Source organism: Manis pentadactyla, chromosome 10, assembly GCF_030020395.1.
Source record: "Manis pentadactyla isolate mManPen7 chromosome 10, mManPen7.hap1, whole genome shotgun sequence".
NCBI lineage: Eukaryota > Metazoa > Chordata > Mammalia > Pholidota > Manidae > Manis > Manis pentadactyla.
The window spans coordinates 7,625,845-7,639,856 of NC_080028.1; the positions used below are offsets into that span (position 1 = coordinate 7,625,845).

At 38.2% G+C, this 14,012-nt stretch overlaps 1 protein-coding gene across 6 annotated transcripts in view; it reads right to left on the reverse strand.

The window, feature by feature from the left end:
* Positions 1-368: 368 nt before the first annotated feature.
* XPNPEP3 (X-prolyl aminopeptidase 3) overlaps positions 369-14,012 on the reverse strand; it is a 60,235-nt gene continuing 46,591 nt past the window's right edge. For all 6 annotated transcript variants that reach the window (XM_036931367.2, XM_036931368.2, XM_036931371.2 and 3 more), the window contains 4 exons: positions 7,351-7,436; positions 3,709-3,889; positions 2,551-2,671; positions 369-1,170 (listed from right to left, as the gene is read on the reverse strand). In XM_036931367.2, coding sequence (XP_036787262.2) covers positions 1,004-1,170; positions 2,551-2,671; positions 3,709-3,889; positions 7,351-7,436 — 555 coding nt within the window. In that variant the 3' untranslated portion in view covers positions 369-1,003. The remainder of the gene's footprint in view (positions 1,171-2,550; positions 2,672-3,708; positions 3,890-7,350; positions 7,437-14,012) is intronic.

A 14,012-nucleotide genomic window follows, 5' to 3' on the forward strand; every position in this document is an offset into this window, starting at 1 on the left:
CGCTAACATCCGACAAACAGGATCATCGGGTGTTTACGGGTACTTGCTGGGGTCCATATTGATTTTTTCTTAGGCACTTGAGAAAATCACAGAATGATAACAGGGGTTATCTCTCTGAAACACGGGTGCCATTTATCTGAGGTTAACCGGTAAGGCCAGGACAGCAGCTTCAAGGGTGTGCTGAGGGTCAGTGCATCAAGAATCTATAAAGGAAGCATGGCTGTCTGGGAAAGGAATCATCTTCCGATTGAGAACAGACAGATGGAGGTCTGGATCTGTAGCAGACACACATATACTTTTTTCTCTTTCATTTCCTTCCTTATCAAGTTTCTAAACACTTTCCAGACTCTAGGCAACCAAAGGGCAAGAAAGACTCAAAACTTTTTTAATAGCTAGTGTTGCTGGAATCTGCACTGTGGCTGAATGGTGGGGCCACAGGACACCAGTGCCCATGAGGGCTCATATGGCTCCAGTAGATACACAGGATCAGGAATAGGCAGGTAAGAATTACGAAAGATCCATACTGGCCACCCCCAATGACTGATGGGTGGCTTTTGGTGTAAGCAGGGACCTTGGCAGTTAGCTCAAAATACAAGTATTACACAGACATCTTATGGTATTAGGTAGATCTCATCAAAAGTGCAGAAAGGGAAGACATGAAGAGAAAGAGAGAATTTTCTGTACGTTTAAATGTGTTAACTGGAATACATGGACATATGTAACCAAAATCTTTCTTTACCTTTAAAAATTAAACTTAGCTGAGTCATTAATTCCATAGAATTAGTGTAACTAAAGTTTGAAGTAATATACAGTTCAACAATTCAGTTTTCCATATTTCTAGCTACTTAAAAAAAGACCACATCCACAATTATATACACTCACACAGCTGCCACCCTCCCAGACGTGTGTAAATGTTCACATGGAGACACTCAGAAAGCAGGAGTGCACAGATGCCAGCAGATACCCCTCTTGAACCTGAGGCGCACGGGGGCTGTGGAGAGGCTCAGGAGGCTCTGCTGCATAGCTGCTCAATGTCACTCATCTCTTTGGGACAATCTGCAGAGAGGATCAGAGGTGAGTCCTGAGTCACCACTACATCATCCTCAATTCGTACACCAAGGCCACGGAACTTCTCTGGGGCATCTCTGTCATCCTCCGGGACATAAATGCCTATGAGTGGGAAAAAGAATGTGGTGTTCATAAATGGCAGTAACTGGACGATTTGGAGAAGGTAAATTAGCCTCTATATGTGACACTTCATCTGTAAACTGGGATCTTAACAGAACCTACCTAGACTTGTGGAGGTGTTTTGAAATAAGATAATACATATAAAAGTGTCTGGCACATAATGGTCAATAAATGTTGACTATCATTACTAGAATTATTATGGTTATTTTATATACTAGACTACAGGTTCCATACAACTGTTGATCATGACTGTCATATTCTAGAGGCTCAAGCAGGCCATTAAACTTATGAGTATGTCAATATATGCTGGGAACCAGTAGATTATATAAATGCATTCTTTCTCTGCCTTACAGTTCCCCTGGAAAAAGATAACTTTGCTAAAATAAAGTTATAAGGTATTTTAAAATGCATTAAAAACACACACCTATTTAGAGATTACAAGCCTCAACAACCAGAAGCTGTACAAACACTCAAATAGGCCCTCTCGAATAAGCCATAAATGTCACCGATGTACATGAGTGAAATAAGAAGACTTCAATGGACATGGTGTGAAGTTCTAGGAGCCCAAGGAGCCCTCTCTAATTATGAAGTCAGACAGTCAACAGGTCTTTTCATATTAAAGAAACTGTAGACTTCCTCCACTACAGTCATGATGCTGCCCTGTGATAAAAAGGCCAAGGGAAATACAGTCAAGGTCTAAGGAAGCACCCAGGTACCAACCAGACTGGACTGAATGGTACATAAGGCCAGAGAGCAACAGATGGCTGGGTTCAAAGGTGGTAGGAAAGATACATCCCAGCTATAATTTGTAGAATTTAGAGATGAAAACACTTGAAATCTAGGCTTGAGGTCCATTTCTTGTGACAAAAACAGCATTAGTGTTTAAAAAGCAACTCCTGTAACATCAGTCTTCACACTCTGCCATGGCCACGACTTCCTGCTGAATTCTGCACAATGCCTGGTAGCACTCAAGCTAAGGAACCATTAGATGGAGTGTCTTTCTGCAGGAGAGCACAGGGGGCTTCAGAAGCGTGAGCCCAGCCCACCACTACTACACAGGAGACTCGTGCAAGCTGGCCCTGGCAAAGGCAGGGTTAAAAACAAAGATCTATTTCTTAATATCTACTTTAGAAGTATTTTCCATCTGTTGTTTATTGGAGAAGTCAAATTAAACAAATTGTGTGATGTTAAATAAGAAAGCTCAAGAAAAATCTAAAAGTTCCCTTCTACACTGGAGAGATCCATTTTCCCATCTCTCCTAATTTAATTATGTTGATCAAGTAACAATAAATGATGTTCACCTTTCGATCTGATACTACTATTATGTGTCCCAAGGGGTGAGAGGCTGCTAGCCCCCCTTACCTGGCTCCACCGTGATTACCATGCCGGGCTGTAAGGGGAGGGAACGGGGCATGTCTGGAGTGTCATGGACATCCATCCCAAGGTAATGGCCAACATGATGAGGGCAGTATTTTCGAGCAGCCTGGGGAAAGATAATTACCAGTGTTGTTAGAGCGATGACCCTTTAAAGGAAAGCTGGGCATGTATAAATCAGTGAGATGTGTGTTAATACTTCTCCCATGGTTCTGCCACTTATGTTTAACCTATCCTTGGGTTAATGCTTAAGAAACCTGATCAAGTACCACCTTTTGTATGCAAATCTGCCAATGGCGTTCTAACTAATCCACATTTCCATTCCCACTAATTTAATATACTTCACACACGCTGACTTGGGCAACCCCAGTAATGCCTATGGCAAATGAACATCTTTTTTCTTGGGGGATGGAAGATAACTATTAATTTAGAATAGTTCACTTTTCAATGTCACACCCCCCTCTCAGGAAGCCTACTCTAGAGACCCTAAGTATCTCATAGCAACTTGTGCAGTAGGCCTGAAACATCAAATAACACTGTAATTTTTAGGCATTTACCATCTTGGATATTTTTATCCATTAGTTAAAGATCTATGGCCTGAGCAGGAGAAATTTATAGCTTTTTTCCTGTCGAGAAAAGAATCCTTGGCAACCTAAACTTGGAGATGGGAGATGCCTTAATGGCCTGACCACTCAGCGTCTTAATTGAATGCCAAGGTTTTACATTTTTACTGAACACCATTACATTTCAGCTGCAGATGAAATTCACTAAAGAAGTGGCCCTTGAGGATACTGTTGGGTCTCAAAAATGTCACCGATGCAACACTCTCCCCCTCGACATCAACCTCTACCTTTTCAAAATCACCACAAAGGGATTAAGTGTTGACCTCTCCTCCTTTCTGTGTCCCTTTCCACCCTGTCTGCACCAGACTGTTTCCTGCCAATTGAGTGAGCCATACAGTATGCAATGAGCCAGAAGGTGCTGCCATCTTCTGGCCAATGTAAGTACTGACTCCCTTTGTTTTAATCTACAATCTAAGTCCTTTTGACAGATGAACAATCACAAAGACCATTTCTAAATCTAATTAGCTTTATTTATATAAGCCAAAAACCAAGTTGAGAACTGGGGTCAAAAGAAATGGAGTACCTTGAAACCACTATTTTCCTTAATGTTCTTCACGATTCCCAACTCTTTAAGCTTCTGCCCTATCAGTGTCAGCATCATGCTGTAGATGGTCTCTAAGCTTGTCCCAGGGGAGCAGAGGCTCAGACACTCTCGCTGGATCTCTAGAACAGCCTCATAGAGTTCTGCCTGAGGAGCTGTGAACCTGGGGACAGGAAAACCAAAAAATCTGATTTTGGAATAATCTGATATTGCAGGAAGTTTGCTTCTAAGTTTGATTAGAAAAATTGCAAGGCAATGGTGATGGGGCATTGCTGGTATTCGGTCAGTACCTATATATATCATTACTGGCAGGACCCTAACCATGCCCAGGGACACTCAACAGAAAGAACAATAATCCTTCAGGCTGGGGCTCCTTCAAATGGTCAGCAGAACATGCATAAGGTAAGGCTAGAAGATGCATCCAGCCATGATTGCAGTCCGAGGGCCAGGCCAGTTCATCCTTGATCCTTTCCCTTTTTTTACCATTAAAAAACAAAAACACCAAAAAACTGAAAACAACAGAAAAAAAAACCCCACAAAGCCTAGGAATCCACTTCTCACAGGCAAAGCAGATGTCAAGGATAAACTAGTCGATACTTTGGTTACTAGTAACTTACTAGCTACTAGGTGTCATCATAGTAGTAATTTCTTTAGCAATCATGGGGCAAAATGAGAAAGAATTAAGTTGGGGTGGTATTCATACACTGTTGATGGAAGTGTAAAATAGTACTGCCCATTAAGTCAAAGACCTTAAATCAAAGGTTCATAAAGTTTCAGCTTGTAATTCTGCTCTGAGAATCCATCCTAAAAAAATGTTTTAAACTTTTCTGTGGTGTTGTGTGGTCCTGGGAACCCACCAGCCACGTGTGACTACTGAGCACGTGAAATGTAGCTAGTTCCACTGACAAACTAAAGTGTACATTTGATTCAATCTCGATTAATTTAAATGTAAACAGCCCCGTAAGCCTGGTGGCCCCACACTGGATCACACAGCTCTAGTAGATCCTTCATGGGAGAAACAGTCCTTGAGTTCCTACCTGATAATTTGTGTTCTTTACAGATAAAGTTGCTTTTGGGGCAGATAAAATATTTGGCTTGAACTTGTTCTCTGAGCATCTTCAATATGTTACTCCATTTTCTTCTTGTATGAAGCACTGCTTTTAAAGTCTGACAATTATCTAATTTCCTTCCTTTATAAATCCTGTGTTCTTTTTCCTTAGATTGACAAAGGAATTTTTGTTTTTCTTACAGGTTCAGAATTTTACTAGAATGTCTTGGTGTTGCCTTTCCTGGGTTGATATTCTCCGATAGATGATGTGCTTTTTCAAAGGTAGTTTCAGATATATATATATTTTTTTATGTCAGAAAAATTTTATTGAATTAGAACTTTTATTATTTGTTCTGTTCCCTTGCTTTGGTTTTCTTCTTCAGGGCTTCCTTTATGTGTACATTGTAACTTCTCTGCCTATCTTTAATATTTGCCAGTTGGCCTGTAAACTTTTTAGTTTGTTTTGACTTTTAATACTATTTTTCCCTTTCATCTTCTATTTCTTATTAAGGCTTTATTGTGCTTCATTGCTATGGGGTACCTTCCAGTGTAGCCTTTATTTCTGAAGTGATTTTTATTTCCAATTCTTTCCTGAGTATTATTGCTTCATCTCTTATATTTTGATTTATGTTCTTTCATGTCTTGAATGATTGCTTAAAAACTTATAGGTTGTTTTAAAACAGCAGGCCACTGTTTTTGATGTATTTTATAGCCATGTCTTTCTGATGCACTTTCATTACCTGTGGGATGTTATTCCGCTCCTCTTTCTCTTTTTTGCTTTTAATGGCTTTGTATGAGATTTAACCTAGACAAAATCACTCTTCCTGAACTTTCAGAATGAGGCAGGATTTAGGAAAGATTATTTTAACTTCACAGAGCTCATTCACTCTTCTGTTGCTTTGGTGTAGTGGTGAAAAAATGTGTCAGCTTGCTTTCTGATCGCCCTCCTCTCCACTTCCGCTTGGATCATCCCACTCCATCCTCTCTCTTGTCCCTAGCCTGCTCAATTTTGATTCCACTTCCAGTGGTTTCTCCTCAGTGTGAGCCCCTGTCCTACAAGAGGGCCTGGGACCTTCAAACTTTCTTGGGCCACTGGAGTGGCAAATCCTTCCTGTATCAGCTTCTGTCCTCAAACGGGCTCATCATTCCCTCCCGTGAATGGCTGCTGGCTGTTGGGGAGTTCTGCTGTTCTCAGGTCTGTAGATAGCCTCCCCCATCACTGTTCCTTCCTTCCACACAAATACTCATCCAGGCCTTGTGGCTGTGTGTGCATTCATAATTGTTCGTGTTTTGAGGTTTGTAGCAATACCCTGTCACCTAGTGTTTGGTTTTGCTACCTAATGGCTCTGTTTCTATTTCACAATTTGGAGAGACTGAAAAACTATGCTTTTGCTGCTATCTCCCTAAAACCTATGGTTCTCATTTCTTATCTTATTTCTGAGATTCTTCATCTGTTCACTCATTAAGCTAATATCGTCCTTTAACTCCTTGAACCCACCTATAATAGCTGCTCTAAAATCCCCTGCTAACTGTAACACTAGGGTTATTCAGGATCTGTTTTTATGGACTGTATTCTTCTTGATTATGGGTCACATTTTTCCTGATTCTTCTCATCTTTAGTGATTTCTTAAAACTTAACACTGAAAATTATGAATGATACAATGTAGAGATCCTGGAATTCTATTACGTTCTTCTGAAGAGTGATACTTGTTAACTTGGCTGGATTCAAACTACAAACTCTGCTCTCAGTGGGAAGCAACTAAAGTCTCTGCTCAGTCCATTCAACTTCTAGCTGCTGGTATTTTGCTGAGCCTCCTGGGGTCCCTCCCCAACATATAATTTAGTGATCAGCCAATAATTTTGGAATATTTTATAAAGACATTTTGGAGTTCACGCTCTGTGGCAACCTCTCTTCCAAAACTTAATGCACTATTTCTGCCCTTAAAGACAGGGCAAATCGAATTCCTATCTAAATATGCAGAGAACTTGGCACATGGTCAAAAGAGTACAAATATAGCAATGACGACTTCAAAGAATGCATCTAACACTGTCCTCTGATACCTTAAGCCAATAAGGTGGCTTTCTGCCACCCAACTGTGTGGATTGGGGAACTATGTGGATTGGGGAGTGCCTTCAGGCAAAAAGCCCTAATCATTTAGGTCCTACCCATTACAGTTCTAACAAGGACAGATTTCATTCAGTTTCTGCCAGTGTTTGGAAGCTCTTTGGTGCCTTCAAATACTTGTTTTTGTCCACATTTTCTAATTATTATCTATGGAGGGTTAATCTGACCACACGATTCTACCATTGCCTAAATATTATTTTTGTAATCTGAAAATAAAAACTTCAAAAAAAAATTTTTTTAATGTGTGTGTATATGTGTTAACTAGGTATTTCCAGGTGCCTAATCCTGTGACATGATGAATAAAACATTCTTACAAAATAATCAGGAGACTTTGCAAAGACAGTTAACCTGAACTAGAAGGGACCTGTGTATTTCTTTAGTCATTTATTCCAAATATAACCATTTTCTAATTCATACTCCTAAGAAGCAGTGTGATCTGTAGAAGCCTTACCTGCCATTGACAGGCCAGGTACGGGTGATGTCACTCACATAGCAGGAAGACTCACAACCTCCATCCAGCAGCACCATTTCCCCATCCTGGAACAGAAGTAAGATAGGTCAAATAGGTGACCCCATGACTGTCAGGTATTTCTACTCCTAATTGAACTTCATTGTGCCATTCATTTTAATATATATATGTATGTACATTACATATTATTTTATATGTGTCATTTATATATATTTTACATATATATAATTTAAAGGAGATTAATATTCTCTGGTTCCTTTTCACAAGAAATAGCATGTACATTTTTCAAATGAATTCATATTGGCTCAGGGAAGGTGCCATGCATAGTGATTAAGTGCACAGGCTCTGGAACCAGACTGCTTGGGTTTGAATTATCAGGTGCAAACAACAGCACATTATAAATGTTACCATTATCATTGGATACCACTATTTAAATTGGTATCCAGGGCCTTATTCAAATACAATTACCCTTACCCATTTAACTTTAAAGTATCACTTCCTCTTTTGCTCCCCATCAAAGTAGTGTGGGGGAAAAAGAAAACTTTGGCTATCTCTATCTTGCTACTTGTCATATTAATATTGAAATGCACTGTTTCTGCCCTTAAATACAGGGCATATCAAATTCCTATGTAAATATGCAGAGAACTTGGCACATGGTCAAAAGAGTACACATATAGGAATGACGACTTCAAAGAATGGATGTGGTTTTTGTTTCTGCCAAAATGACAGATGAATTTCCTGCTAGGAAACAACTTAAATCCTGGATAAAAATAAACTTTACAAAATGTTGACTTTACATAATATAAGATACATCTTGAAGGCTATTCCTCTCTTGAAAAAAGACAGACCAGAAGTGAAACTAGAGCTTTGACTAGTGATGAGGTAAGTGTTACAACAGAGTATATGTAGGAAAGGAGATGTTGCCCTGAGGTCCTATAGCAAAAAATAGGGAAAATGAATTGGAGATTCCTGCATTAATCCAGGATGCTCACAGGGGATAAAATGGTACCAGATTATTAGGACCACCTGGCTTCTGGCAAAAGCATATGCAAACAACTCTTGGAGAAAATTTTCCCCCAATTTGGGCTTACGTGATATCCAAAAAATAACACCAAACAAATATGAGCTCATAACCAAAGACTGTCAGTCACACAAAGGGGTAGGTCACTGTGAGAGGCAGCAGGAACCACAAATGCCAAACTTAGGTCTTTCAGGACTTCAGATAAGGGAATTATCAGATTTAGAATAGCTATTACGAAATGTTTGAAGAGATAAAGAATGGAATCGCAAAGATGAAGAAATAACAGTAGACAATCCAAAATAACTATGCAGATTTTAAAGGAAACAAATGGAAATAAAGACAACTGCTGAAATAAAACACTCAGGGAGATGGAACAGCAGTTTAGAAAATGGAAGAGAAAATTAGTTTCCCAGAAGACAGACATACCCAAACCCCTTTCTAGAAACATGACAGAGAGACACAAGGCAAGGGTAACATGAAAAAGAAGTTAGCTTGTGGAAAACAGAATGAGAAGGTTTAACATACATCTAACTGAAGTCATGAAGGAGTGAATAGAGAGAATGTAAGAGAGATGATATCTATAAAGAAATAATGTCTGAAAATTTTCTAGAACGGATGAAGACATGAATCCATAGATCCAGGAAGAAGGTATCCTAAGGATACATAAAAATAAATTTATACTTAGGCATATAAACTGAAGAATACCAAAGGAAATCTTAAACAAAAAGAGTTTCCCATAAAGAATAATTAGTGTTTTTTTCCCTTTTAAATCAGAAACACTGAAGTCAGAAGAAAGGGGAATAATAAGTGTCAAACTGATGACTGAAAATAACTGTCAACCTAAGAGGGTTTTCTTGGCATATCCATCTTTCAAGAATGAGAATTAAATGGAGATATTTCAGCTAAACAAAAATGGAAAAAGTTTATCAGCAACAGACTTTCACCTAAAGAAGGTTCTTCAGGTAGAAGGACGGTGATCCCAGAAAGGCCATCTGAGATGTAAGAAGAAAAGGTGAACATGAGCAGGTAAACCAACTGTCAGAAGGGTCTTGCTTTGACCTGTTCCCGCAAGCTGGACGGAGCTGTGGTGAGCTCGGTGGCAGAACCACAGGGCAGCCTGCCCTCTCTAACTGCAGTTCTGCCACATGCCCAGTCTGATCTCCACTAGCCCTTCCAGATGCCCCAGGAGTCCTTTGCATTTCTCAGCGTGTTGGTGGCCTTGCACACTGACTGTACCAGAAGGGGCACTCATAAACTTTCAGACAATCAGACGATGACCTGCAAGTTCCCTGCTTAGTTTCTCTTGGGCCACTTTATCTAATAACAATACTTCTCTCTCCCTATAAAGCTAGATGTGCTTATTCTCCAGTTTTTCAAGAATGAACATTATATCACTTATGAATAGACATACTGGTGAAGATACGAATAAAAAAAAAAAAATGACAAGATGGTAGGGGACAGAAAGTGGGGTGTGCCTGGGATTGCCCAGTGGTCTCCTAAGGTTCTAGCAATGTTCCTCTTATCCTTGATGGTGGATTCATGGTGATTCATTTTACTATTATTACTATTATTTTAAAACAGCACATTACATTTATTGCTTTAATATGTGACGCATTTCACAACTTTAAAAATGTGGAATATAATGAAAATGAGAAATTTATCCTTAAATACTTATAATTAGAAAATAAGAAGGGATGAAAATTAATGAGTCTGGCATCTAATTTAAGAAACCAGAAAAAAAACAAGAGAATGAACACAAACAGTAGAAGGGTGAAACTAATAAAGGCAAGGACATGATGTAATGAGATAATAAACAAAGACAAAATAGCATTATGATGTGAAAAGTTGGTTTTAAAAGACCAACTCTGTGTTTTAGGCAATATTTTTGAGTTATTATTTGCATACAGTGAAATGTACAGATTGAAGTATACAGTTAAGTCAGTTTTGTCAAATGCATATATCCATGTAACCACACACTCACACCTCTTCCCAGTCAACCCACCCCATCAGAAGCAAGCGCTGATCTGATTTCTACCACCAGAGACTAGTTTTGCCTATTTTAGAATTTCATATAAATGGAATCATATAGTTCATAATTTTTTGCATTCTTGCTTATTCATTAAGCCTAATTCTTTTGAGATCTTTATGTTGTCGGTAGTGCAGTAGTTTACTCCTTTTTATTTTAAGGATATACCACACGACAATTTCCTTATCTAACACCCTAGTGATGGATGCCTGGACTATTATAAGTAAACTTGCTATCAACTTTCTTGTACAAGGCATTTTGTGTATATGTGTTTTAATTTTTTTCTTGGAAAAATACATATAAATTAAATTGCTGATGCATAGAGTGTATGTATGTTTACTTTTTAAAGATACTGTCCCATAAGATTAGAAATAAAGAGAAAAGGCAAAATACATCAAGAGCATACTAACTACAATTATAAAAGATTAAAAGGTAAGACAATACTGTGAATAATTTTAAAAACTTAAATACAAAGTGATATGATCACTTTGGGTAAGTCTGGTATTTTCTATTTATGTTGCAAATATGCATATCCTATGACCCAGCAATTCCATTATTAGGTGTCCCTTAGGCAAATTTGGTAACTTATATACCAGGAATAATATATAAAAATGCTTACAGAACAATGTTCATGATGCTAAAAACCTGGAAACTATATAAATGTCCACTTATGGGTATTTATTGGTTAAAAAAATTGAAACTGAGAAAACTGTATACTATTTATTAACTCATTTCAAAATAGCAGTAAACCTGTTACATGCTAAGATAAATAATATTTTAAGTGAAAACAATTATTTTTCTAAATAAAAAGTTAGAAAAGTGGCATTGTTTTATATTTTTGCAAATCTTTGTCTAGCATAACAGAAGGTAGCCAGAGTATCTGTTTCTGTATTCAATCTTGTGTGATAGCACATTTCATAAAGCCTGTAGGGTATTTCACTGTACACTTGAGAGAGAATGAGAGTGAAAAAGGCAAAGAATACCTTGTTTTTGTTATTAAAATATATTTAACTTCATAGACCAAACTTAAAAGTAGCACAAAATAAACTACAGTGGCATGGAGACACATACATAATAAAATTTCAAAAATATGAAGTTCAAACCTGACCATAACCAAACTATATTAAACTATATTATTTATTAATTGTAAAACAAAAAGAAAAGCAAAGACATGATTACCATCAAAGTCAGGAGAATGGTTATCCTATTAGGGAGATAAAGAGTTGTTGCTGGGAAGGGCCATGTGGTGGAAACGTTTCTTGGGGGTAGGAACAGTAATGTCCTATTTTAGGAGTGAAGCTTTTCTGTAAAGGGATAGATAGTAAGTATTTTTTACTTTGTGGACCACACTGTCTCTGTGGCAGCTACTCAACTCTGCCATTGTTGGGGGAAAGTGGGAATGGCTTGTTCCAGTAAAACTTTATTTACAAAACAAAGTGGCAGAGAGGCCAGAGAGCTGTAGCTTGCCAACACCTGTTTTATTTCTTGACCTGGGTACATGGGTGTTCACTTTATAATTACTCATTAAACTGTTACTTTATGTTTTAAGTACTTTTCCAATAGTTACAGTTTGCATTAAGAAAGGTTAAAAAAAGACATAGAAGCCTCAGTATATTAAAGAAACTGAATCAGTAGTTAAAAAGTCCACAAAGGAATTATCAGGTCCAAATAGTTCTACAGGTATGTTCCACCCAATTTTCAAGAAACATTGATTCAAATCATTTCACAATATTAAAAAAGAAAACCAGTCATTTATGAACTTAGTTTGACTTTGATAGGAACACCAGAAAAAGAGTATGAAAAAAACTGCAAGTCAATCTCACTCATAAACACAGTTCAGAATATCCTAAACAATGTATTGGCAAGTTAAAACTAGTAGTGTTAAAGATAAGAAAAGATCCTTACTTTCATTGATAATTAAAGTAATGAAAATTAAGACCACAATGAGATACTATTTTATACCACCTAGAATGGCAGGAATTAAGAAGTCCAACAGTATCAGGGGACACAGAGGAGCTGGTTAATTAAACACTGCTGGCAGGACTGTAAACAGATACAAACACTTGGGGAAAAATTTGTATTATTAAAAAAAACACCAAGTTAAGTCCCAAAAAACTATATATAGGAGTACATAATTTATATATGGTTCATAAACAAGATAACTAATTAATACTAGTTTAGGCAATCATATATATGTGATACAACTATTTAGAAAAATCAAGGGAATGACAAAAATTTAGGATACTGGTTAGTTACCTTTGAAAGGAGACAGGATGGCAGAACATAAGGGCACTAAGTAGGTGCACAGTCTTGGTAATGCTCTAACTCTTGAGTGGTTGGTTCATAGGTATCCACTTAAAAAAATTAGGCTGTATATAGTTTACATGTTTTCTATATTTATTCTTTGAATTTATTGAACATTAAAATAGGTAGTTAAAAGTGGACTTAATTAAGGAATACACAATTCTTTACTTGTATGGTCATTTGGGGAGAAAGCTGTAAAAGGTAAGTGCCCTTACAGCTAATAAGCTATTCTTATACTCTGTCTGCTCCCAAAATATGCTTGGCCTACTGTTGCCACAGTCCTTATGACATAGGCAGTGTAGTTTAGGAAGAGAGACGCCCTGGGCAAGTCAAGAAACTACAGATATCAGAAGCTTGAGGCCAGTTTGTGTGGCTAGCTGGTAAAACAGGTTAAGTGAAAACACCAGCTAGATTCTAGGGAAATTAGTTAATGGCAAAACAGAACACATGAGCTAGATTCTAGGGAAATTGGCTGACGGCAAAACAGGTTAAGCAAAAGCAAACCAGCTAGATTCCAGGAGAGCAAAGGTAACCCACAGTTACCCCAAAGTTCATTATACGCTCATTAACACTTTAAAAATCATATCCCTTGGAGCCCTGACAGTTCCAGGCTGACCAAATCTGGGCAAAAAGAGCACAAATTCCCTAACCCTCCCCATTCCAAGAAAACTGCACCTATCCCTACGAATATGCCATCTCTTGCTTAAGCTCTGGCTACAAGACTACCCAACCAGAAACTCACCATGCTGCTCATCTCTTGGGCATGCCCATGCTTCCTTCTTGAGTGCTTACTTTTGCTTTAATAAGCTACCCTTTGCTTGCACCTGACTTGACTTGCTTGTGAATTCTTGCTCAACAGGGGTCAAGAACCCTGTCCTGGGTTAAGGTCTCACCTAGCTGGCAGGGAGATCTCCTCAGAAGGGACTGCCCAACAACACTTAGAGGAGGAGTGTTATAAAATGAAATGAACTATCGTTAATCATCAGAGAAATGCAAATTAAAACCACATTGAGATATCACCTCACACCAGTTAGGATGGCCACCATCCAAAAGACAAACAACAACAAATGTTGGCGAGGATGTGGAGAAAGGGGAACCCTCCTACACTGCTGGTGGGAATGTAAATTAGTTCAACCATGTGGAAAGCAGTATGGAGGTTCCTCCAAAAACTAAAAATAGAAATACCATTTGACCCAGGAATTTACCCTAAGACTGCAGGAGCCCAGTTTCAAAAAGACATATGCACCCCTATGTTTATCGCAGCACTATTTACAATAGCCAAGAAATGGAGGC